The sequence below is a fragment of the Corylus avellana genome, chromosome 7, assembly GCF_965113065.1.
Source record: "Corylus avellana chromosome 7, dhCorAvel1.hap1.2, whole genome shotgun sequence".
NCBI lineage: Eukaryota > Viridiplantae > Streptophyta > Magnoliopsida > Fagales > Betulaceae > Corylus > Corylus avellana.
In genome coordinates, this window is record NC_142496.1 from 25393030 (window position 1) to 25419399 (window position 26370).

The 26370-nt window shown below is 36.7% G+C and overlaps 3 protein-coding genes across 3 annotated transcripts; 2 read left to right on the forward strand and 1 right to left on the reverse strand.

Moving 5' to 3' along the window:
• Positions 1-7184: 7184 nt before the first annotated feature.
• VIP1 (VIRE2-interacting protein 1) lies at positions 7185-11487 on the forward strand. Its single transcript, XM_059599652.2, has 4 exons — positions 7185-7862; positions 8126-8258; positions 10455-10539; positions 10877-11487. Exons 1-4 carry the CDS (start codon positions 7333-7335, stop codon positions 11137-11139), a joined length of 1011 nt encoding a protein of 336 aa, XP_059455635.2. The 5' UTR covers positions 7185-7332; the 3' UTR covers positions 11140-11487.
• A 3711-nt stretch (positions 11488-15198) lies between these two features.
• Positions 15199-17890, forward strand: LOC132185908 (abscisic acid 8'-hydroxylase 3-like). The gene is made up of 9 exons (XM_088518218.1): positions 15199-15681; positions 15765-16083; positions 16174-16326; positions 16467-16733; positions 16820-16906; positions 17001-17079; positions 17166-17272; positions 17359-17477; positions 17706-17890. Exons 1-9 carry the CDS (start codon positions 15473-15475, stop codon positions 17794-17796), a joined length of 1431 nt encoding a protein of 476 aa, XP_088374344.1. The 5' UTR covers positions 15199-15472; the 3' UTR covers positions 17797-17890.
• A 1487-nt stretch (positions 17891-19377) lies between these two features.
• Positions 19378-21764, reverse strand: EMB1075 (Pyridoxal phosphate (PLP)-dependent transferases superfamily protein). Its single transcript, XM_059599722.2, is given in 6 exon segments — positions 19378-19496; positions 19499-19904; positions 20404-20540; positions 20607-20800; positions 20903-21134; positions 21328-21764. Coding segments are annotated over 6 exon segments (1269 nt in total). The 5' UTR covers positions 21599-21764; the 3' UTR covers positions 19378-19467.
• Between the last annotated feature and the right edge of the window lie 4606 nt (positions 21765-26370).

The following is a 26370-nucleotide window of genomic DNA, read 5'->3' on the forward strand; positions in this document are numbered from 1 at the left end:
GATGAGAGGAAGAGTGGAATGAGATAATATTAGAAATCAAAGAGAGAGTGAGCAAACCACACGACTTGCACCCACTCCCATTATCTTATTCAACGCAATTGCAGAAATTAGGTTTCTTTATCTCTGCTTTCCTTTCAATTTCCCACTCAAGCTATCATTATCTGATTCCCAACTACTCTCATAAAGCTGTCACAGGAGAATTCGTTCACCACTGGTCATTGTTTGTATCTTTTTTATTTTTTATTTTTCCTTTCTTTGGATGAGCAGTAGTGTTGACAAATTTTTGTTTGCGTGTCGGGTTTAGGTCATATCAAGATATAGGTAAATGGGTCATACCTTTCAACCTAACTTGCTAATTTCATGTTAGTTCGTATCGGACTCATATGTCGTGTCAAAATTGCTAAAGTTTGGCCTACATAAAGAAAGAGAGATTTGAAAGACTAATCTATACTTCACGAGGCATGATCCTCAAATCAATTGATTGTGCTGTTCCTTGGAGTTTCATTGGTTATATTTTTGAAGTCCAATAAGCATATCTAGAAATGGCAAACGTACATTTGTTTATGGTGTAAAAGTTGGAGAGGATTCTCAAACTATTCTTCAAGAAAGCCGACGGCCCAATGAGGCCTTGCTGTGTGTTTGAAAGCCTCAAATAATATTGTTAGACACCATTTTAGTCTCTCTTTTTTTCTCTAACACATTGCAAGCATTTGATGCTTGGGCTAATTAACTTGTTTTCAGCCAAATTGGGAAATGCTCATTCAAAAGAGAAGAAAAATCTTGGTATATATGTGGTTGAATGCAATAAATAAGGGGAAAAGATATTTTTTGATCAAACCAAGTGGAGCCACAGTAATTCACTTCTGCATTGTGGATTTGATTAATGTTCACTTTCAGTTCTGTAAAGGCTAATTATGGAAAGAGGAGAAGTATGTCAAAAATCTTTTTTCCAAAAATGAAGGAATTAAGATTAAAAACAATGAGTGCATTGGACAACTCTCTGTGGGTATTTTTGGTACACTTTAGTGGGTTAATGTGGGAGGCTTATCCGGTGGATTCAGTGCACTCAGGGTTGTTTGTTTGCGTAGAAAACGTTGGTGGGGGGAAGATAATGTGCTGCTTCGGCAAATCAATACCGATTGGTTGTCACGTCTTGTCCACTGTTGCCCCAATAAAGTGTGTCTTTTTGTTGTGGGCTTACAAAGCCTCAACATCCATTGTGATTTAGTGCTTCTACGACGATTAGGCTTTGTTTGGAAATTAGTGGAATAGACCTTCAATCAAGATGGGCCCAAGAAGTTCAAGTTGTTGGAACGACCCATGTTTCCAACTCTTTCTTTATAGTGGATTAATAGGATTTGCCATGTGGTTTTTCTCTTTACATTGGAGGATTTTTTCACGTAAATATGGCATGTTCTTGTGTGTTGCTTTATAGGTGTTTGATTAATTGTCTATGTGATTTTTCTTCTACTTGTTGCTTGACTTAATAATTTAATTTACATATAGAAAGGCGGTTTGGCCCAACAAAGTGATATCAAAGTTGTGGTAATTTGGGTGTGGGTTGTCTTGTTTATATTAGATGGAGAATACTTTGAATACTATCATTAAACTTACAGCATCCAATTATTCCATTTGGAAGCCAACGATGGAGGACACACTTTATTGTAAGGATTTACATGACCCAATTGAGGGTGATATTACTAGGATGTAATATATCTTACAAGAAGAAAAGAGAAGAGAAAAATCGGGCCCAATTTTTGACTTACTACCAATGGAATTTTTGGCGTGGGCTTGGGATAAAAGGAAAAACAAATTGGGCTGAATGCAACTGTGGCCTTGCACTGCTCCCCCACAGCATCAACATCTACTCATGCTCTCTTCAATGAAAATACTAGAGACCTGGGCATCAATTATGGACCATCCTCAATCATATGGTGCTCGATCAATCTTGTATCCAATCCAATTAGGGGTATTAAACGAGCAAGCTGTTTGCGAGCGAGCGAACTTGGGATCGATTCGTATAAGTTCGGCTCGATTATTAAATGAGGCGTTTCGTGAACACAAATACTGACTCGAATATTAAACAAAGCAAGCTTGACTCGATTTGGTTAGGTTCGTGAGCAGCTCGTATAAGGCTCGAATTGATAATTGTTCATATAGTTGCTCATATCAATATTAAAAGTTGATTTTTTTATTTTCCTAATAGCATCATTTTATTATAAAAGGATGCATATCATCTCTCTTCGAAATCAAGTGTCTTGCTGTCTTGACTTAGGCTCCACACTTGGCTAGCCAGGCTAAGCAAATGCTCATATGCAAGCTAACTTCTTGAGCCGTTTAAGAGTTTAAATTTATAATAAAAATAAATAAATTAAATATAAGAGCCAGCTCGCGAGCTGGCTCGGCCCGATTCGACTCAACTTATTATGAACTCGAGCTATATTTTTTTGCTGGTCCTTAAGCTCGAGTTCGAGTAAAATTTAAACGAGTCAAGCCCAAACAAGAGGAGCTCGCTCAAGCTCGGCTCGGTTACACTCCTAAATCCAATGGTTCGCGAGCTAAATAAAGTTAAAGGAGGATACAAAGTCTTGCATAAAACTGTCATTTGATAAATCTGATAGCATCTATAAATACCTGTAGATTTTTTTGGAACTATTTTGTAATCAGATTCTATATTTGAATTTTGAACAGTCCTTTTGATCTAAAACTTAGATACATAGAAGATTATAAATAATGACGAAACTCTCACTCTCACTCTCACTCTCACGCTAAGGAGAGTTGCTCCAAAATAAGGGCAAATCCTCCCGACAAATCCAAATTTGGCAACCACAAAATTGACATCGTGACCCCAAGGCCTTTCCTACCCCAACATTCTTCCAAGTTGTCCAACTACTATAAGTCTATAACCTTTGCATACGTTTATTTATTTATTTTTTTAATTTTTTGAAAACTCTTGCATCACCGACTTCCTAAGCTTAAACAGACACTTGAGTCTTTGAACTTCAATGTTGCGATCCATGGAAGACCGTATGATGCAGGAAAGAATCTTTGGTTGGGTGTTATTTTGTAATTGTTATTATGCTTTATTTAATTTCAAGAGCGGTGTTATTTTATAATTTAATAATGAGCTTGATCCAAAATTGTCCAAATTGTTAGGGTTATTTTTGATAATTGTATTATTTTATAGTTCAATATATAACGGGCTTAATTAAAAGTCAGTCGAATTACAATGATCTTTGTACTCCTACGAGATATTGTCTATTTTTCATTTTTCAATGTCAATTTCTTGTGGATGTGGGAAATTTGTTAGTATGATCCAAATCATTTCTAGATCATACTAACAAATCTGAAAATATATAAAAATAATTGTTGAAAATCTCTACAAGAGAAACCTCCTAAACACTTTGGGTTATTTTGTCATTGTAATATTTTTCTAAACCTATATAATAAGAGGAGTAATAGGCTACCTAAAGGAAAGAGTAACGTACCTCCACATTTTTGTGTCTAAACCGTTCATGCAAAATATAACATGATATTAAAGTCTTAGGGTTTAGATCATTGGCCATTTGTTTACAGTTTTAGTTTTCCGCTTTTTTTCTTGTTCTTTTTTTTTGGTCAAATCTCTCGTCTTATTGTTGGTGAGTCTCTCCCAGGTGGCAGCACCGCTCATGTGGGTGTAGATAGAGCTCTAAAAGAGCTATTCGTTGTGTGATCTATCCATAGAAGCTTCCCAATATTTGCCGCAATGGAAGAAGCGAAAACTACACTTATGACCATCACGAAAGTAAACACATTGGATCCCGACAGGATCATTTTAAATTGGTATTCGTTCGTTGTCATCCAAGCTAATTCAAAATCAAACTCGAAGAGTAGAATGAGAGAATAGAGTAATCATTAATTTCTCATCAAACAAATTAAAATAAAGCCGCCCCAGAACCCCCAAATCAAGCTTCCATCTTAATGGGCCGGGCCTCTTTATATTTATGGCTTGCTTTTGGTACAAAGCACCAATTTCCCACATCCCCAAGAAAGATTTTACATGGCTTTTTTTCAAGCCAGTTGAATTTTGGCCAGATCTTCAAGATTTCATGGCCGGGGTGGATTTGATTTTCGAAGTCTGACCCGACCCGACCCGCATCACGCGGTTACACACGATTTAAGTCCATGCCTCTAACTTTTAATATGGGATCTGTGAATTTTGAAGTGGGGCAAGGCGATTTTGTGGGTACAGGTTGGTTATACTCACCCCTAATTTAAATGAATCTAGTTAAGATTGATTTATATAGTCTTATATTCATATCTTGATACGACCCGAACTCAACACATGAACACGAATTATCACCCTTACATTAGCCTTCAGACTTTATGCAATTTTAAAAGGCTATTTTTTTTTATTTTTTTTTTGAAAACAAAAAACATTAAAAGGGCAGGTAAAAATTAAAAAAGAAAGTCAATTTTCGGGGAATGTAGACTATACTATACAACGATTTGAACTATTCTTGACAGCCGTTTAGTTAAGCAATAGAACACTGTATTTTCCTTTTTGGCTTATTTTAGTGCAAGTAAATATATCATGGATGCATATGAGATAGGTGGGCATGATGGCTAACGTCTAATTGTGAATTGTGGCAAAATGGCTAATATAATAGAAAATTATTATATATTACATTCTAATCTCACAATATTAATGTGGGAGTTCCAATTAATTGTTGAATTTTATTTTATTTTAAACAAATACTAGTTCGTATTAGCATTGTAGGATAAAAATATAATTTCTAATATCATTCATGTGATATTCTGCCTATATTCTGTAGATGAAAAGCAAAAATGATTAGCAAGAGGATTTGGGGGATTGCAATATGTTTGACTACCTATTCGAACAGATCAATTATTTACCACGTTGCATTGTGATCAGTATAAATGATTGTAGGAAATTTCAGCCTAGAACAACTAGCGAAGACATAAAGAGGCGAGAGGAGACGACAAATCACGCCTTTACGGACTCGACTGTTGTCGACAATTTTAACTTGATTGATTGGTGGTACATATAGCAAAACCAAATTTTGGTTCCATTGTTCGTAATTGGTACGGTAAATAAAGCATCTTTCGAATTTAACCATATTTTTGATCTGCACAAATTGTTTGGCCACTGCCCCTCTATAAAACTACAGCGGAAGGGCGCTATAAATTTGGTAACATTTACAGAAGTACAACAAACAGGAATACATTAATTTTTTGGTCTCAAACTCCTCGATAATTAGGGCCAGCCGAAAGCAGGCAGTAGGTTTGACCAAAAACATTAAGTTATATATATATATATATATGTGTGTGAAGAAAAATGTTGATAAAAACAATTTTAAATTAGTATGTTATATATCCCCCATCGATGGTTGTCATTTGTCAATTGTCAATATGATATGATGGAACAATTGGGTTTAGTAACCCGAATTTGTTTACAAACTTCATTTTTTATGTCCCGAATCCCGATAGAAATGATTGTTGGGTCAAAGAAGAGACTAAAGAGACAGAAAACACGGCAAAATAAATAGGTTTTTTTTGTTTGTTAAGATTCCTTTTAATTAAAATAGATGAAATTAAGACTAGTTAGTTATTGCTTCTTTTTTTTTTTCTTTTTTTTTTTATGAATCTTTCAAATTTTATTTATAGAAGATCTAAGCATAACAGATCTATTATCACATTGCATAAAACCCCAACATAATATAATCAATTGCTATATTATTACAATGTCGATCGAAAAAATTCTTATAATCAAAGTCTACCTATGACAGCAATATCTCTAAACCTATGTACAACTTTAGTTATAAAATAGATATGTTTTGGCCTTCAAAAGCATACTAAGAATCTGTTTAGGATTACGTTTTGAGAAATAAAGTTTTTAAATAAAAAAGAAAAGTAGATTTTGGCCATTTTTAGCCTTTTGAACACTTAAAATACTTTTAATTTTTTTTATCAAACGAGTATTTTTTTTTTCTCAAACGGACTTTTTTAGTGTTAAAAACACTTTTATGCCCATTAAACGCAATATCAAACAAGCTTTAGATCTAAGATATAGGTAGCTCATATTATTCATAATCTTATTTTTCGGCCGTGAGAAATAATCCTCACACCAATCTAACCCTCATCGACCCAAAGGTCAGGAGAAAAACAATCTCCCTTGACCCAAAGACTATGACAAAACGAACAAAGCGAAACACACTAAAAGAAAAAAAATAACAAAAAAAAAAAAAAAAAAACCCAACAGAAGCAACAGCGGAAGAGCATGGCATCGTATATATTCCTGAGAAGACACGCGTTGGTGCGTGAGATCCATGCGTCAGCACGTGGGACTCCGTTGGTTGATCGGCGCAGCTCAGTGAAAAGTGGAGAAGCGGGTCGAGCCAATGATGGGATGCATGTGATAATATTACAACTACTAATGGAGGAGAAGGCCGGGCCAATGATGGAGGAGGGAAGAACGCCCTGTATTTTATTACAACAATTTTTACAAATTGAAGTGATAGCATCTAAACCATTTTACCATTTTTATTACAAGTTAGTGACTAATTAATTAAATTGACCATTCAATCTTTTTGTTTAATTATTTCACTATTTATGCACTACCATTTTTATTCATAAGGTAATTTATAATAAAAATTGTAATATCTTAATAACACTTGAATAAAGCTTTTTTTTTTACATGTCCGCACAATAGGAGGGAGGAGAATTCGAACTAGTGATCTCCACTTCATAAGACGTGATCTCACCCAATTGAGTTGCCTTTTGAAGACTTAAATAAAGCTATTTAATAAACTGTTATACACTCTTATATAATTGGAGTAACCGTTTATGGTATTATCTTAGTGTTCTCCTAGTCTTAGTTGAATATTATTTTTTAAAAAACTAGTCATTATTTATCTCACCTAATTTTTAAAAAATAATATTCATATAGGACCAAGAAAATACCTAACATTTTTCAATTTTTACTACCACATTATTAAATAATATTACAGTATACTAAATAACATTTATATTTTACCTTTTAATATATCCATTTGGCTATCACCTTAATGCGTTTTTTTTTTTTTCCCTTAACATATGGTTCTTATTTCTTATTGATAAACCATACACCGAAGCCAATAAATGGTAAGTCCAAGACAATATCATTGATTTAATCCTTAAAAGTAAGATTTATTTGGTAATGAATCACATCTGAGTGGCTAAACATGTTCCATTTGCAAGCATACTAGCTTTGGACATCATTATTTGTCCCCCCCACCACCTTAGCCGCTTAACCACCACCAGCAGCACCTGCACTAGCACCAGCAGCAGCAAATGGACCCGCAGTTCACAGGAAAGTCCGCACCGGGCGTGGTGGACCTGGACCAGATGCCGGAGACCCCGCATCGGGGGTCCTACCACCGGCGGGCCCACTCGGACACCTCCTTCCGCTTCCCGAACCTCGACGACCTCCTCCTCTTCGACCCCTCCGACCTCGACCTCTCCGCCCTGCCATCTCCATCGCCCCCGCCAAGTGGCGCTCCCATGGCCGTCGATTCCTCCTCCAAGTCCTCCGACGAGTCCAAGCCCAGGCCCACCGCCTCCGGGCCCGCGGCCCATCACTTCCGGAGCCTGTCCGTGGACTCGGACTTCTTCGACGGCCTGAGCCTCGGCGACGCCAAGGAGGCGGTGGGGCTGGGGGAGAAGAGGGTGCACCGTCACAGGCATAGCAACTCCATGGACGGGTCTTCGACGGCGTCGTTTGAGGCCGACTCCGCCATGGGGGCTCTGGACGCTATGAAGAAGTCCATGGCGCCTGATAGACTCGCGGAGCTTGCGCTGATTGATCCCAAAAGAGCTAAAAGGTAAGCTCTACCTTTGGGGTTTTTTTTTCTTCTTCTTAAAAATATTTCTTTACCTTGTTCTGGCTGAGGGTTTTGATATGCTATGAGTTTGCGATTTATGTTCTGTGTTTATGCTTGATTTGTGAATGATTAGCAGAGGTTTTCTCACTTCCGTATCTTGGTTGGTGTCAATTTTGCGTAATTTCGTTTTGATTTTCAGAGTTCAGAAGTGATGGTATATATTTCAAGTTGATGCAATTGATGATTTTCATTTTGCATATTAGGATTCTAGCTAATAGGCAATCCGCGGCACGATCAAAGGAAAGGAAGACACGTTACACGGGTGAGCTGGAGAGGAAGGTGCAGACGCTTCAGACAGAAGCAACTACCCTGTCGGCACAGGTCACTATGCTACAGGTATGACCCTTTTTCACTTGCAGCTTTTAAGGAGAGATATATGGATTGAGATAGTATTTTTAAGTTCTTGGTATACAATGGAACCCCATGGCTAATTATGATCTGGATTTATCATGCATATTGATTTTGAATTCCACAGTTCTCATGATTGTGGATTTATCCAATGAGAACCCAATACATGGATTAACTTCCTTTCCTTCTTTATATGCCTTTGTATATCATACTTCTATTTGTGACTTCACGATGTGTGTTGGTTTCTGAAGCCTGTAGGGTTTTGAGGACAGACTTGCACGCTTTTATTAACTCAAAGCAGTTCAAGAAACTGTTGAATCCTTTAGTTGTATTGTCTATGTTATCAATACCAGTGACGTGACTGTCTTATTTTTTCTCTTTAAGTGATGGATTTTATTTACTTATCAAAAAAAAAAAAAAAATTGATTGATTTTATTTTTTATTTTTTAAAAGGTGATTGATTTCATGCAAAACACAGTTAATTGATACTAAATCAATTGTTGCTTGATGTCAGAAACGGTTTGTGGACAGAGGTCAATGATATTTGTTTAGTAGCAGGCGGTGTTTGGCATTCTCGTTAATAAACATCAAGTGAAAACTATCTGTTCCTAGCAGTCTATGAAACTGTAAATGTTATAGTTTAATGGAGAGAATAATTGATTGTTACAACCTTGGAAGGTTGGTGAAAGTTGGAATGTTGTTTTCGGGGAGCTCTGTGATATTTGTAGAAGAGGTGTCTGGTATCTTTTTGTTATTAACAATCTTACCATTAAGGAAACGTCATAAATTGCTGTAGTCGCTATTTCATTCTTTTAGACATCTGCAGCTTGATGAAGTTTAACATGGGATAGATTTATGGACTGGGAAAATATTAAGCAATCACATGTTTCATGGACCACAAATGCAATAGTAACATAAACTTTGGACGTTTCATGAATTTTTATATGGAGAGGACTCAGTTTGGTATGTCAACTTGATAAAATTCAGCCCGGGATATTGGTTTTTGATGAATCATGTTAGCATAGATTCACAAAAGTTAAAGATTACGTTTTAGTGTCATTCTATCTGATAGATGTTATCTGCCTTGTAAAAAACTATATGTTGTATTTGGAGGCTATGATAATGCGGTTGATGGGGGATGAGGTAGCTTACTTGGAATGGATTTTATTGTCTATTGGTCTGTACTTTGTATTTAACTTTGACAAGGTTTCTAGTGTCGTACCTACACAAATTGCCACATTTGTATGTTCTCATATGTCTAGATTTTGTGGGCCTGTTTTCTTGGTTACCCATATCGCCTCTTGAATGCAACTCCAAAGTCATAGTTACGATCAGACTTCATGCATGATAGATGTTTTAGCTAAACTCTTAGGACAATTTTACAAAGTAGTTTCATATTTAAAATCTTATAAATGTTATCATGTGGTTAAAATAAAAGCTCTATATTGCCACCCTAGTCTGCTTAGCATGTGACGTCAGCACACACTGCAGACAAGCAAGGAATGTGAAATGGCCATTATTTTCATGAAATATGCATCAGACCTTCATCAGACTAGGTTTCCGATGTTGAGTTGGTCCTATGATATGTAAGATGCTTCTCTACTGTTGTTGCATAGTATTCTTGTCGAGACATTGTGTGCTTAAACCAGTCTACGATGCTTGCAGTGTCCCGTATACTATGCTAGAAAAACAACCACATTATCCTTTATTGTTGACTACATATTATTCATTAGTGCATGTTGTAGATGTGCTACTCATTTATATGATGATAAACATTTGTTTTTATACCAGCCAAATGTATGGGGTGTGTTCAAGCACATATGTGTGTCAGAGTGTGTTCCATTAGGGTTTATGTAATGTTGCTCAATGGTTCCATTGAATGCCCCATATTTTATTTGTGTTTCTGTTTCCTTTTTGTCATTCTACACACCTCCTCGTCCGATTTTATTTTCAGCATTTGTTGCATCTAGGATGCTATATGACAATGATTATTGTAGTGATGTCTACCAATTTTCTTGGACTGAGCTGCTGGTCATATAAATTTGATCTCATGTTGCAACTTATTGGCTATTACATTGGTTTGAGTTTACAAACTGAAGTAAAATAAGGAAAAACAGAAGAAGAAAAAATGTTAAAAGTGTTGAAAGCATTGAAAGTTTCTCATGTATATTTCACGTGATTCAGAGAGACACTTCTGGATTGACTGTTGAGAATAAGGAGCTTAAACTGCGATTACAGGCTATGGAGCAGCAAGCACATCTTAGAGACGGTATGCATTTTGTCAACTGTGATTATGCCACTTTATAGGGGACTTGTGGAGCCTCAAGGATGGGTTGATACATATTTAGCCTATTCAGAGCTTGATATGAATTCCAGTAAACCATCAACGGCGCAAGCAAGCACCAAACAACTGAATCAATAAATTTCTTGAATATTTTTTGAAATCTTTCTTTTAAGTGTCATAGAAAGAGACTGCAACGGTTTGGTTTCCATCTGGTTTTCAAATTCCTAGAAATAATAACCGTTTGGGGTTTGATGTCTTTCTGCATTCCCTTCTTGTTAGTTTTGAGGAATGAATGTAATTATTCCTTTTATGTGGTCTACAGCTCTGAATGAAGCATTGAGAGAAGAAGTGCAGCGGCTTAAGATAGCAGCAGGCCATCAAGCTGTCAATGGCAGCCCTTTCAACAGAGGGTTACCCCCTCAATATTCCTCCCACCAGCAATCCTTACATCACTTTGGTAGCCCTCAGACCCAGCCACAGGAACAGCAGCAACAGCTTTACATGACACAGTCATCCACCAACAACCAGCAGACTCTAAATGGGCAGCCTCGCCCTAGCTTCTTGGACTTCAACAAGAGGGGGTAGTAATATCACAGGTTTAGCAGTAAATTGATGTTTCTGAATTAGAGGGTAAGTAATTCGTTGCAGGTATCATCATGTACATATATGCATATATATGTATACGTATTGCAGGTTAAAAATTGTAAAAGGTGTTGCTTGGATTAGTCCCTTGTATCAGTTGCAGATATGGCTGTTTCCACTACTCTTTAGGATAGGATTTCCTCAAAATATGGTGTAGAGCAACCCCTGCTAGGATAAGTAATGGTTGGATCATGGATGAACATTGTCGCTTTGTACTACTTAGAGAACAAGGAGCTCATGCTTTAGAATGATGAAACTTAAATAGAGATAATATGCTTCTCATTGAGAACATTTTTCGTGTGGCCATGATGTAAAAATAGGAGTCATTTTTAACCATCAGTAGAACTTACAAGGCCATCATTTCTCATTGTCTTTATGGGAAGTCTTTTCTTGCTTTTTTTTTAATTGGCATATAGAGGGAATCTTTTCAAAGGATCGGGACTGATGTATTGTTTTGTGTTGACTTCTATTTCTCCTTTTATCACTAGATGTTTATTATTTATAAGGTGGTTGATGTAAATTGTCGGTAAGCTTTATGCCACTCTGGGTTTGTGTAAAAAGTCCAGATGGAGCACCGAGGTCATTGTAAGTATCACTGTCATTTCTCATCGGCTGTAGACAATTAATTCTCTACACACATGTGCATTTTAAGTTATGAAAAAGTATGCATGACATGTGCGGCCCATGGAAGATCAACAATCATATCTAGTTACTCCTTTTATTATATGTTGCGTGTGTTAGTAAAACAGCTTGTTTCTCGAATATTCATGAAGAACTTTGTTATACCTACCACAATTGTCGGTAGGTTCACCCAGGGTAAACCTGCCAGAATTCTTTAAGAACATTTAAATACAAATATTAATTTTAGATATAACATTTTTTATTTCATAAATATTTTATAATACATGTCAATTTCAAATATTTTTTCTCTCAAGGGCTTTTTTTTTTTTGTCAAAAAAAAAAAAAATTTATTTTAATAAAACGTCTTAAAAGAGATTTTTATATTGTCAGGTTTGACAAAATTCAAGCCAACATGGAAATTTGTTGACATATTAGCTTTTCCGTCTGAGTAGTCTTAGCGTAGAGAACCCTGCATAAGTTAATAATTTTTAGAGATGTGCTAATTGCTATACATCTTTTCCTGGTTCTTTTCTATTCTCTCAATTTTTAATATCATTGGATATGTAGGGCTCATGCCGGTCTTACACATGGGCCTAGAGATTTAATGGTGATTTAGAAATTTGGAAGGACATGGGCCTAGAGATTTAATGGTGATTTAGAAATTTGGAAGGATGGGAGAGACCGAGGGTGAAAATTAATAATTTCTCTAGTTTTTTCCTACTATCTGGACCATTTTTTGTTTTACTAGTCAACCAAGTTTTTTGAGGAGAATAACTTCTATAAGGTTGTTGAACAAATCAAGCATTTTGGCACCGTTTGTTAAACAACACCCCACCCCCACGGCACTGTGCGTTAAGGAACAATGTCTGCAGCCAATCTTGAGAATCTACAAAAGCCTGCTTTTGAATACGAATGAAGCAACATGATCTTTCTGAAGTTTAAAAAACTTGCTCACTAAAAGTACGTATTTGTCTTTCTGTCAGCAAAGCTCAAACCCATTATTGCTCTACAAACCCAACTTTTCCTTCCTCTTCAAGCTCAAACCCATTTGAGAGGGGGCAAATGGGTTTACACGATGATAGAAGAAGTGTAATCCACTAACCTTGCTCTTCGATATAGGTTGAGGAGATGTCCAGAGTGACTGTCTGGAGCTCTCCTAAGGCATATTGCCTTTTGTTTTTCTTGGCTATGCGCTGGGATTCGAGGATGGAGCAAAAGAGAGTCTGAATGGAGAAAAGAAGAAAGAGATGAAGGAAGAAAATATAATTTTCCCTTGCTATGGTGACAGGAGGACGAAAAGATAATTTTACACAGTACCATTTTTTCCTTCAGACCAGACCAAAACTCGCTTCATAAGTCTTGAGAAACAGCTTTTTAGATTATCAAGGTTTGCTGCAAATTAATTGTAGCGCACAATGTCGTGGGGTGGGTGTTGTTTGACAAACAAGGCATTTGTACCCTCAAATGAGAGGTTGATACAGTCATACAGAACAAAAAAAGCAAATGCACCAAAAACACTAAATCTGACCTAAAAAAATCCCTCATCTACTACAATTTTATAGGCTTGCTGGCTTGGTTTGTGTCACAACCTTATAGAAGTTATTATCTTCTTGTTAATATTGTTAAAAAAACATGTTAATACCATCATATGTGGTTTTCTAGGAACAAAGCTTATCATGAAGATCTCGTTCCTAATGCCCTATCTATTTCCAAGACTATCAATAGTCTCTCTCCCAAACATTTCATGGCATGGAAGACGCTTTCTTTCCCCTCTCCGGAAGTTTGGTAACCTCCCTCCCCCCTTCCTCAAGGGCCATTAGAGACGCTTAGACAAGTTTGTAACTAATCTATGTCCACCACCCCCCCATCCCCGTGCGAAGAACCCTTTTTAACACAATAAGGCAAGAAGCAGGAAAGTTAGTGAACAACACTAAAGTATTCGGACAATGCAGCAAATGGTAGCCGCAAAGATTCATGTCTGCAAGCTAGTTGAACGAAACGAGCCTACCGAGAGTCTAGTTAGCACGTGTCACTCATGATTGTTACAAAAAGTTAATGGAAGGAGTATGGAGGGAGTCAATTGATAACGGTGTGAATCTTAGAGAGTGCTTCGATAAATTTTTAAATTTTAAAGAGTTATATGATAAAAGATAAAATATCAAGGACCACTTGGACATTTTTCATTCGGATTTAAGCTGCCTAGAGTATGTTGCCCTATCAGATTATTTAGAAATTCAACTTTTTTTTTAATTTTTTTTCTTTTTCTAAGGTTTGACTTGCATCTTGTTCGTATGTCAATCACGTCTGGTATCATCAGCTTATGTTCGTCAATGGCAACGCAAGCCTTGCTTTCTCCAATAATCTCTTGCAGCAGCAGCACCAATTAACCTTAATCCTCTCTTAGTTATCGAGGTTAATACCCTTTTGATTAAACGCCATGGCTGGGTGACTCGAGCTAAAATGTTATTAGTGTTAAGGGCAAACGTTGCAAACTTGCAATTGTGATATCGACGGAGCATCATAGAGTTAGATATATGCTTTACGCCAAACAACAAACTCTCTTTTGTTCTATACACCAATTCTTATATGCTCGTTTCCTTGTATATGTAATTTAGTTACAGTGAGCATCATAGTAATATAATTAATCTAAACAAAACAATAAAAAGGGTTCATAACAAATCAACTAAAAGGCGTCCAAAGATCCCCTTATCCACTATCATGTCATCAACAATGCCAACCTCCGTTCTGAATGGGCCTCACCCCTATTATTACATACATTCTGTTTCTTTTGTCTTCTTTTTTTTCTTGAGAGATGATCTCCAGTTACATGTTGTTGCCAAATGGGCCGCTTCTCATCATTGTTATAGAAACCATTCCCACTTTTCGTTCTTTTATTTTTTTCTGTACGCATCCAAAGTGGGAAAGACCCGCCTTGACCCCTTTCTATTTTCCTTTGCTATCTCCAAAAAAAACAAAAAAAAAAAAACAAACTAAAAGGCGTCCAGAGATCCTTTTTTAGATATTGAGCAATGATATGGACCAAGGCTCAGGTGGGTCCTTGGTAAATTGTATCACCATTAACAAACGCAGCCTATGTACCTGTCCAAAGATCCCGTTTCAGTTCTTGAGCAATGACCATCCTCCAAGGAACTAGCTGGTAATTTAATCAACTAATTAATCTAACACCCTCAACGAAAGTGACAAAGAAGGGATGTCTCATGTACATTTCTTCATATGTAAGATGGTGACTTTAGATTTAATAAAGGGTGAACTCAAGGACGGCAAACAAAATATCTTTATCATCTAATATTTGTCTGCCGTATATATTTCAGCTTTTGACGAAGAAGGATGAGAAGAACAAGCCTAGCTAGCTAGCTAGATACAAACCCAAGAAAATAACAAGAAATTGGATAAAAGCAGCATTACTTTAACATGTGCAATGACAAAGAAATTATTGGTGATGATTGCAGTGGAGGATGTAGTATTTTTGGATAAGAATATGAATAAGTCCAAGTCATAGTTATTTCCTAGGTAGAGGAATATTGCAAGTTTCCTAAAATACTATGCGGCTAAGATTAATGTAACAACATTATATATATGGGGTCATTTTTGGTTGCCTTACATTTCGTGCTTTCTGCTGATTCACTGAGTGGCCATGGATATGAGCATCTTACTAACGTTGGTGCTTCTTTCCATGTTCGTGCTTTCAGCTTTCTTCTTGCTGTATTCATGGGCTTCACCAAAAGAAATGGAGGAAATACCAGGTAGCTTGGGTTCGCCTGTTGTAGGTGAAAGCTTCTCATTTCTTGCAGACTTTTCAAGTCCATCTGGTGTTTACAGCTTCATGAAGAAGAGGCAGCAGAGGTAATCCGTCAAATTCTGTAGGTAAAAGGTAATATACAAAAATGATCTGTTTTAACTATTCTATCTATGGATTTTACTTGTAGATATGGAAAGGTGTTTAAGACTAGCGTTTTGGGGAGATTCACCATCTTCATGACAGGGAGGGAAGCAAGCAAGGTCTTGTTGACAGGAAAAGATGGGTTGGTGAGCTTGAACCTCTTCTATGCAGGCAAGCAGGTGCTAGGCCCTACCAGCTTGCTCCAAACCACTGGAGAAGCACACAAACGGCTTCGACGGCTTATCGCTGAGCCCCTGTCAATTGATGGCCTGAAAAGATATTTTCAGTTTATCAATATGCTGGCAATTCAAACATTGGATCAATGGCCTGGAAGAACAGTTTTGGTTCTTGAAGAGGCTTCTACAGTTGAGTTTTGGTCATTGAGTCAAAAGTGCACATTTCCAAGTCTTAAAAGTCGCTTCTGGAGAAATAACTAAATCTTTTAACTTATGCAGTTCACTCTCAAAGTGATTGGAAACATGATAATGAGCTTAGAACCCACAGGCGAGGAGCAGGAAAAGTTTCGGGCCAATTTCAAACTCATTTCTTCCTCATTTGCTTCTTTGCCATTTAAAATACCAGGAACAGCTTTTTGTCGCGGTATCAAGGTAACAAAGTTATTATAATACCAAATTGTAGCAATGAGTTTTTTGAGAAACTCATGCATCAGAAGAACTGCAACTTCAAATATAAAGAGAGGAAAGTTCTTGAAGTTTTCTCTAACTCAATGTTCCATCTGTCTAACAAGGCTCGGGATAGGATGTACGCCATGTTAGACTACATAATTTCCAGGAGGAGAAATGGAGAACGCTTCCAAAAAGATTTCTTAGAATCACTGATAATGAAACACAGCAAAGGAGCAGATGGAGCACATGATGAAAACAAACTCACTGATACACAGTTGAAAGACAATATACTCACTCTGCTAGTTGCTGGTCATGACACTACCACTGCTGCTCTCACATGGCTGATCCAATTCCTTGGAGAAAATCCTGCTGTTCTGGAACAACTCAGGGTATTGTTCACTTCGAAAATTCAAAGCAGTAAATTTTATTTTCTTCAGCTCTACACCTTGAAGTTAATTGGATGGTGGATATGCAGGAGGAACACGTACAAATTCAAGCAAAGAGAAAGGAAGGAGAATATCTCACATGGGCTGAAGTTAACAACATGCCCTACACCACCAAAGTGAGCAGGACATTAGTCGTTATTGGCTTTAATTACTCATTCTTTGTTGACATCTCACAAGTTCTGAATTCTTTGGTCTTTCATTTTTGTTCAGGTAATTCATGAAACTCTTCGGAGAGCCACGATACTTCGTTGGTTTTCAAGAAAAGCAGCCCAGGATTTTGAGATTGATGGTATGACTCCACAAATCAGATAGCCAATGCCAATATGATCTGCAGAAATATGATTGCGATTATAAGTTATTTTTTGAATATTACAGGATATAAAATCAAGAAAGGTTGGTCAGTTAACCTGGATGTTGTTTCCATCCACCATGACCCTGAAGTTTTCCCCGATCCCCAAAAGTTTGACCCTTCCAGATTCGATGTAAGCTCTTCCCAGTTCATCAATCAGCAGTCCACTTCTATACCTTCCTTTTTCGTGCTCGGAAATAATTTCTCAATCAAATGCAGGAACCGCTAAAGCCTTTCAGCTTTCTTGGTTTTGGTAGCGGCCCACGTATGTGCCCCGGAATCAACCTGGCCAAGCTTGAAATATCCATTTTCATTCATTATCTGGTCTGCAGATACAAGTAAGATGAGCAAATTATTATTATTTTTTTTTAAAAAAAAAAGAAACAGAAATCAAAGAAATATAAATGCTGCCCATCCAGGCCTTGGAAAAGCCAGATTATTGTGCGTATTAATTAGTTTCTTGGCAGCCTAAATACTTCTTTTATTGTACATATCACTTAACAATAGCCATTTCCTGATTTCGAAGACTTACAATTCCGGTTCTGAAATTGTGATCTCTATCACAGGTGGAGACCTCTGGAGAAAGATGATTCAGTCCAGCCAACACTTGTAAGGATGCCAAAAAACAAGTATCCGATTGTAGTTGAGCCACTGTAAAACATTTCTGCTACAGGAAATCCTAAAGCATAAAAACAGGAGAACAGAAGAAGTGAATATAGAAGCTTAAGCAGAACAAGAAGGATAAAGAAGAGCAAACAACATCTATCCCTTGAAGAAGACCTATCTTCTAGTACAAGCAAGTATCCTTTATAGAAAAAAAAAAAAAAAAAAGTATCCTTTATAGAAAGATACCAATAGGTTACTTATCATCAGTGGCACTAGACATTAATTATGAAAAGTAAGACAGGAAATGTCATACCCTATATCAGCTGCAATGTAAACAACTTTGAAACTTTCCATCACAAAGCATTGCTCATACCTTTCATTTGAATTGTTAGTAAAGCAGAAAGAAACGTTAGGATAAGTGGATTTTTAGATAGATCATAAGGCCCTCCATGGCTCCATGTGTATGCTGAAAGCAGATCATGCTGTTTAGTTCTAAAGCACTTAATTCTTCAATCATCCATGGAAATATGAGGAATTCTGCACAAAAGTTTCCAGCTATTTTGCATTATTTTTGTATGAAATATTGCAGACATTTTCACCCTTTGGCAACATAAATTCAATACTTTCACCTTTCAGTACGGATCGAATATGAATTAAACTAAATTGCATAAATGCATCATAAAAATTGCTTTAATTGACAATCGTGAAAACAGAACTGATTGTACTCTGTTCTGGGGTATTATGCATTAGTGTTTTAAATGTCAATAAAAGCCCCAACCAGTGCAATTAGCAATTATGATTCAAAACTGCTCCAGCAAGTACGAAAACATGATCGAAGCAGAAAAAAAAAAGTAATGAAAATTCGTAAGATGCCCTAGTGTAGTTGCAATTTGAGTTTTCAAGTCCACCTGCCACCGACAGCCTTCTTGAACAAGCAGAAAATGTGACTAATGCTGACGATAAATCTGAGAAGTCTTAGATTCATTTTACGTCCCTTTGATCTCTACAAAGGAATGGAAAGTGCTTGGGAAATAACTTGATAACTGAAAGGAAGCAAGCAAAAATTTCGAATAGGAAAAAGTGACAACATACTAAGCTCGGACCTATTCTGCACACAAGCAGGTTCTCGCTCCCAATGGTTCATGCTAAGAAACTGAAAAGCAAACATGCAGCTCCCAATATTTGATAAACAAGCCCTTTACTGTTAACGGACTGGAATTAGCTCATCAACAACTTTGACCATCACTGTGAAGACGATGTATTGAGACCAATAAAAGGAAAATAAGGCATTTGCTAAGCCGATATGAAGGCATCATTGAAATAGTGGGGGGGCTGGGGGGGGGGGGTGGGAAAGGGCCCTCCAAAAGCGACCTAATTGGACTTAGATCAATCCTTTTTTTTTTTTTTTTTCAGGGACAAGGGAGAGGGAAAGCAAAGACTTGAATCAAGCCTTTGGTTACAGACAACAACAGCAGAAAGGAAAGATCTGAATAAAACAATAACTCAATTATGCAGAGTACAAAGAGAATTCTCACTCCCTAGTGACTGACTTATGCAGAGTACAAAGACAAATTCTCTCACTCCCTAGTGACTGACTTATGCAGAGTGCAAAGACAATTTTCACTCCCTATCTCTGTTGCAATACAAGGAGGCTGGACTTTTCCACCCGGATACCAAGTTGAACGTTTTTCCACTAATTCCTTCAAGAAATCATCCAGCTTCTCAATGGTGACATTTGGCATCACCACCACATGTGCAATATTTCCTTGGCAAGCTAACTGCCACCTGCGAATGAACTCCTCATCCAAAGGTCGCTCAAACACAACTGTGCTGCTGAGCTCATTTAGCATGGCACTAATACCAGCAGCAAATAGGCAAGCTTTCAAATAGTGAGCATTTCTAAGGCATTTCTGTACTTCTTTCTGGAACCCTTTGTAGCCTTTTCTGTTGAGGGTGTACCACAGGAAGATAGGAGCATGACCATTCCGGCTTCCCATTATTGTGGCATCCCTTGAAGCAATATACTCAACATTTCTTGACAGCGCATTGATGTGCTCCAGCCTTGTTATCTGAACACCGCAAGGCATTGGACATCCAACAAGCTTATGGCCAGAAACACTCACACTGCCTATGGGCTTCTTAAAAGTAACCTTTGGTGCCTGATCACCAGCAAGAAAATGAGCCAAAAAAAACAACTCGCCCAAGATTTAGATAAAGTTAGAATTACTACAACATGAAGCACTACAACAGCTATCTGAGACAATCTTTCAATTTTCATTTACTCATGAAAAACTAGACTATAGGAATTATCTATACTTTTGTTATGTATAGTACTAAAAATGAACAATTCAGGCTCATCTATTTAATGGATTCATCAAAGACATCTAAAAGTACTATATCCACTCAAGTCTTTATAGGAAGGCTAGATTCTTTAAAAAAAATATCACCAAGATAACCATTTAGGACAATTTTAGGTCCAGTTTCTCTACAGAAAAAAAAAAAAAAAAAAAAAAAAAAAAAAAAAAAACAGATCAGATCCCGTTTCCCATAGGTAGAAGCAAATAACTTTGTACATGAACAGGACATATGCAATGAATATAAAAGGCAGGTGGTGACACCTTCCTGTCCTCAACAGCAGGAATTGAAAAAATAACTTACTCGTTTGACAAAAGGCATCATAAGTCCAAATAAAGCTCCATCACAATGAATGTAGAACCGGTCATGTGTGAATCCACATTCTTCCAAAGTTTGTATTACAAGATCAAGGTCATCAACAGCACCTTTGACGGTTGTCCCTACAATATAACTATATGAGTAATTCATTCAAGCAATTAAACAAAGGAGAATGCATGTAGAGATACCTATATTAACATTGATGATGGCAGGTTTGTCTTTGTTTGCAAGTAGCTTAACTTTAAAATCTGCACAATCAATCTCACCAGAAACCAAAGTGCCAACCTTAACACACTCCATTCTATACATTCGGGCTGCTTTAAAAATAGAATAATGGGAGTCACGGGACGCGTACAAAATCCCATCCGGGAACACTTCCCTCCTGCAAAGTTGAGCTTTTTTTAGTTGCACTCTTCTTGGACAAAGAAGAATTTCAAGTGACGTAAAAGTAAAAATAACCAGGTGAAAGTTCAACGTCACTAACCCAACTAAAACCCCATGAAGATTGCCTTCTGTACCACAATTTGTGATGTATCCCCAATATTCGTTCTTCTCTATTTCCCAGAGACGAGCAAACCAATCTAAAACGCCAACTTCAAACGGCCTTGAATGGACACCATAGTTGCTCTCAATAAAAGGATCACCGAGATTGTTAATGGAGAAATGCTGCAATTGCGCCAGATCACCATAATCGAAGTCCAGATTATAAGGATAACCTGCAAGAGATATTACTATTTCAAGTAAGGAAACTACATAACACCCCAATGTCTTGAAAAGGTGATGAATTAACATATAGTTATAAAAAAAAAAATGTGTTAAAGAATTAATTAAATTATTAAATTCGTCGTTTTCTTTAGATTTTAAGTTTTTGGACAAGCGGGGGCTTAAGCTTCAGATTATTCTGATCACCTAAATGGTGTTTAGTCCGTTCAATGAGGGTCTTTCTGTAGCGAGCCAACACGCTAGCCATGTATGCCTCCTTATCGCCGGTGCACTCGTCGTTGGCGTCGGGCTCCGTGATGGGCAAGCACATTGTGTGTACATTTCGCCCCAGCACGATCTCCCTGACGTTAGCTTTCTCTTTCGCTCGCCCCATCTCGCCGTTCGCTGGCAACGGCTCCGCCACCACAGCAATCGGATCGAAGACCTCCACCGCCCCGCTCTCTACGCTCTCAACCATGATGACCTGGCCGCCTCCTAAATAACCCAAACAAAAATCAAAATGAATGTTAAGAGACCCAGCTGAGAGAGCGCGCGCGAGACGGTGGATTCGCTCAAAGAACGCTTGAATCCTCCGCAGAAAACGAGCGAAGAGGGAGAGCGAAATGTAGGGAGTAATCTAAATGGAAGAACTAGCATTATTTTTAAAGGCCCCAGCCTTCTTCATATCATAAGCACAGCTGACGCACGTGATTTAGTAGCCCTTTTGGAGCCAATGTTCTAAAGTAGAACTATCTTTCTAAAAATCCATTTTTGTTATACATGCATCCATGCATTTGGTGGATCATCATTTAGTTTCATATCTTGAAATTTTACATATTTATGTTATTTTAAAAAAAATTTATAACATTTATATAATACAATGATGTACCTTTTTGTTTTATATTTCCAATTTTATATTTTTTAATCTCCTATAATGATTTCACGCGTATAAAAAAGAATATTGAATTATACGTAAAACAGATAATAATATAAAATAAGAGATAAGATCGTCCCGAAGTTGTATATGAAGCTCATGATAAACGACAGTGAATCTTCTCTAATTAAATCACGCCAACGGAATCTTGAAGTTGTTGGTTCCATAGGCGGAAACGTCCAAATCTTTCTATTTCAACGCAAACGTCCAAAAACGAATTATGCAACTGGTTTTAAACCACAGGCCCACAGCCAAAGGGCAGTTTGCTGTTGGTACACCGTACACGTGTGACATGTCATCACCGACCCAGTAATTATTAAGGGATAGAAATTTCCTAGGTACCGGTCTCTAAATTTTTTTTTTTACAAATCAGCATCTAAAAGGACATATATTTTTTAAATTATTATCGTTTGTAGAGACTGATTCATATTTATAAAAAATTTGTGTCCATTGTTAGGCGCGTTCGAGTGCGATGTAAAACTAGAAGGTAGAAAGTGGACGCTGTAAAACGACGACGTTCGCCACGGATAGCCGGGGGGGCCACGTTGGAAAAATGAAGATTCCTTTGGGAGATGTGTCTTGAGTCGGACAGATATAGAGAATCACGTGGAACCATTTTGAATCTTATCCTCTATCGTGTTGAGCAGATATTTTTGCACCAACAAGCGTGTGGTCCTAATACAATCAAAACAATTAGATAAATATTAAGGCATGAATTTTCTCTTTCAAAAAAAAAAAAAAAAAATTCTTAATGATTAGTGCAAATTATTTTGAATTTTACTTATATTTTGATGGAATTGGGTCTTAGAGTAGTTTGAGCAAAATGATAATTTTATAAATTACCTTATTTTTGGAATGACATAAAAATATATATATATATATATATATATAAAAGAAACTTTTAACATTACTTCCTTTTTTTTTATTAATTTAATATTTAGGAGAAAATTCACTTTACCTCCATTAAATTTTATGAGCTTTTCAATTCGAACTCCAATATTTAAAAATTGACAATGTACCTCCTAATGTTTCAAAAATTTTCAATTTAGACTATCCATTACTAATTTTCGTCTAATTGGACGGAAATCATCACAGGTGCGTCTCACGTGGGATTTTGATGTCTTTTATTCCAATTTTACTCTCATTAAAACCTATGAAATTATTTAAATTACTTTTATTAAAACCTATGAAATTGAGAGTAATTACGTAATTTCATAAGTTTTAATTAGAAAAAAATTAGAATAGAGGGTATCAAAATCTCATGTGAGACGCACGTGGGATGATTTCCGTTCAATTAGACGAAAATTAGTAATAAAGGGTCTTAATTGAAAATTTTTGAAACATTAGGGAGATACATTGCCAATTTTTAAATATTAAAGTTCGAATTGAAAAATCCCCTGAAATTTCAGGGGTAAAGTGAATTTAACCATAATATTTATCATATTAGTCCAAAATTATAACTACAATTCTCAAAAACTAATCCAAGCTATGCCAACGAGTAGAGATGTTACCCATCCTGTGTCGTTTAGAATGGGATGCAATCAGAGGCGAATTTAGGTGGAGCACTGCCCCCAAAATTTTAAAATCTCTCCTAATTTTTTGTTTTTAAATATACTCTTAAAAACTTTTTTTTTTTTTTGCCCCCCTCAAACTTAAATCTCAGTTCTGCCCCGATGCAATCATGCATGTGGCCACAATGGATTACGTGGTACAGGAAATATTTCCAATTATGTAAGCATGCAATACTAAATTACAAACGAACAACAGGGTTTGGCAGGCGGTGTGATCATATATATCATACGAAACCATCTGGCAAAAACCAGAGGGACCAACCTATCACCTGTGCCCGTCCCGCCAACCTATGCCCGTCCCTACCGGCGTTCACCAACATACCCCCGGGCAACAAGCGCCCGCACTGCCACACGTGTCCCTCGCGTGCTGGCATGAGTTCCTCCGCATTGTCGCTTCTGCTTTTGGTATCGATATTTTTCATTTTTTTGGACTTTTAAGAGATTTTTTTCCTGTTTTTTGTCATGAATTTCTATTATGTTATGTTGTTGTGTTGCTTTCTGTTTAACTCGAATCAGTTGGGCTTTAGACTTGGTGTCTGTGTAAAGTTTTTTTTTTTTTTTTTTTTTCACGTATTTGGTCTCTTTTTAACCAAGGTGCTAGTGGTCTATCTAGATTGAGTTTAAAAATTAACCCGAACTGAATGAGTCTCAAACTCTGTGTATGTAAAAAAAACCCTTTTTTCATTGTTCTTTTTCAGCATAATTTTCACAGTTTCTTTTGGAAACTTGTCGAGATTTAATTTTTTTAAAAATTTTTTTACTCCAGATTGTTTTATCCATCATAGAGCGCCGTAGCTTTCATCAGCTGCATTCGCTATTGCCTTCCACTTTTTTGTTTTGTCTCTTTCTAGTTCACTGACGTGCTAGTGATATGTCTGAATTGGGTTTTTCAGTTTGGTTTGTATTTGTTTTCTGTTTTTAGTTTTTGTTGTAATTTATTTTGATTGAGTGGATGTACTTAAAAAAAAAAAAAAAAAAAAAGTCCGCTCGAAGATAAAAGTACCAATTTGGTAAAAAAAATTGAAAAGCGTTTTTAAATGTTTAAAAAGCAAACAAAAAGGTTAAAACGTACTTTTGACAAAAGCATAAAAATGAAATTTTTGCTTAAAAATAATTTTTGACTTAAAAACTATATTTTTCAAACACATGCTCAAACAAACTCTTAGCCATTTATTTATGTTGCGGTTGTTGTATGATTGTATCTGTCCCCTCCCCTCTTCCCATGTTTTCATCTGAGGAAGATAAAATTACTAAAAAGTGACTAATTTATTTCCAGGGGAACTAGAAGATATTTCATAGGTGCTTTAATTCCTAAAATATAAAGACTGACCAGGCCATGAGAACATCATAAAATTAGAGCTACATGAAGCCAGACACCCTTGGTTGCTGAGCTAAAATGTTTGTTAACAAGGTAGTGTACCAAGTTATTGGGCCCTTTACCGAAGCCGAGGTTATCGAGAGCCCATGACTCCTTAGAGAGACTCATGACGACGTGCCTGGTTGTGATAGGCTAGCAAAGAGCCCATCATTCTAGCCCAAAACACATCCTGCCTTAACTAGAAATGCTATAGACTTATAATCAATCATTAGATTTGTAAATTTATGTGGACTCTATATAAGTCAATAATAAACTTCACAAATTTAATAATTAATAGTAGGAAAATATGTGCGAAATATGATAAATTTATTGACCCTAGCATGCATTGGGTCAGGTGTTTGAGTCAGCGTTTGAACATGCCCAACTAAGAGACTATTCAACTATGTTGGTAACTAGAACCCAATCTTTAGAAGCCTAAACTAAACTCAAGCTTGGATCGAGCTTGACTTATCAATCTGAAGCTCAGCCAATTTTGCTATCTTGCAACCATGTAGATGAATATCTTGAGCACGGGCAAGATGGGCTGGCCCATTTCCCATGTCCCATTGACCAAATTAAGTAGTGGGTCGCTTTTGATATGACGGGTGTGATAATGGATTTTGGGCCTTGAACTCCCTCTATCTTTACTTGTGCTACTCACTTGACATTCGATGATCCAATAGTTAAGCGCAAAACATATGATGACACCCAATACCCCACAACCAATTGGAGACTTATTTTCATTATTTATGATTCTTTTGATTTCTTCAGATTGACAGAAATGCAAATCGACGTGGTCACAACAGTACTCACTTGGCCGCTACCACTAGCTCGACTAGCAGTTTTTTTTTCACTAAATTAAATCCCTTGTTTGATCTTTTTCTTAATAGTGAAATAATCCTCCTTAGTAGTGTTTTGAGGCCTCTTTTTTTTCTTTTTTTTTAGGCCATGTGTTTTTGTTTCTGGTTTGTATTTGTTATAGTACTATCTCATTAAAATAATATTAAAAAAAATCCCCAAGAGCCAGTGGAACTAGGCTTGAGAATTTCAAACCTCATCGTTGAAATGGGTGGCAAAAGCAACCCTCGATCTTGACAAAAATGAGAAGAAAAAAAAAAAATTCTTCCCATTTTATAATTATTGGTGGCTGTTTTCAACAGGTTAGAACTTAGAACACTGATTTTGGACGCACGCAAAGAAGTAAATGGCTGAATTTATAGGCATCCTGGCTTGGGAGAGGATATTCTACTCAACCTAGTTTTTGTTATTTTCTGTATGCAACTCGTTTGATGCTATGGGGCTAATAAGCTTGCGTATTCTCTATTTATTAATTATTATTTTAATGCATTATTTTTATACCGTAAGAATAAACAAGTAGAGGATATGAT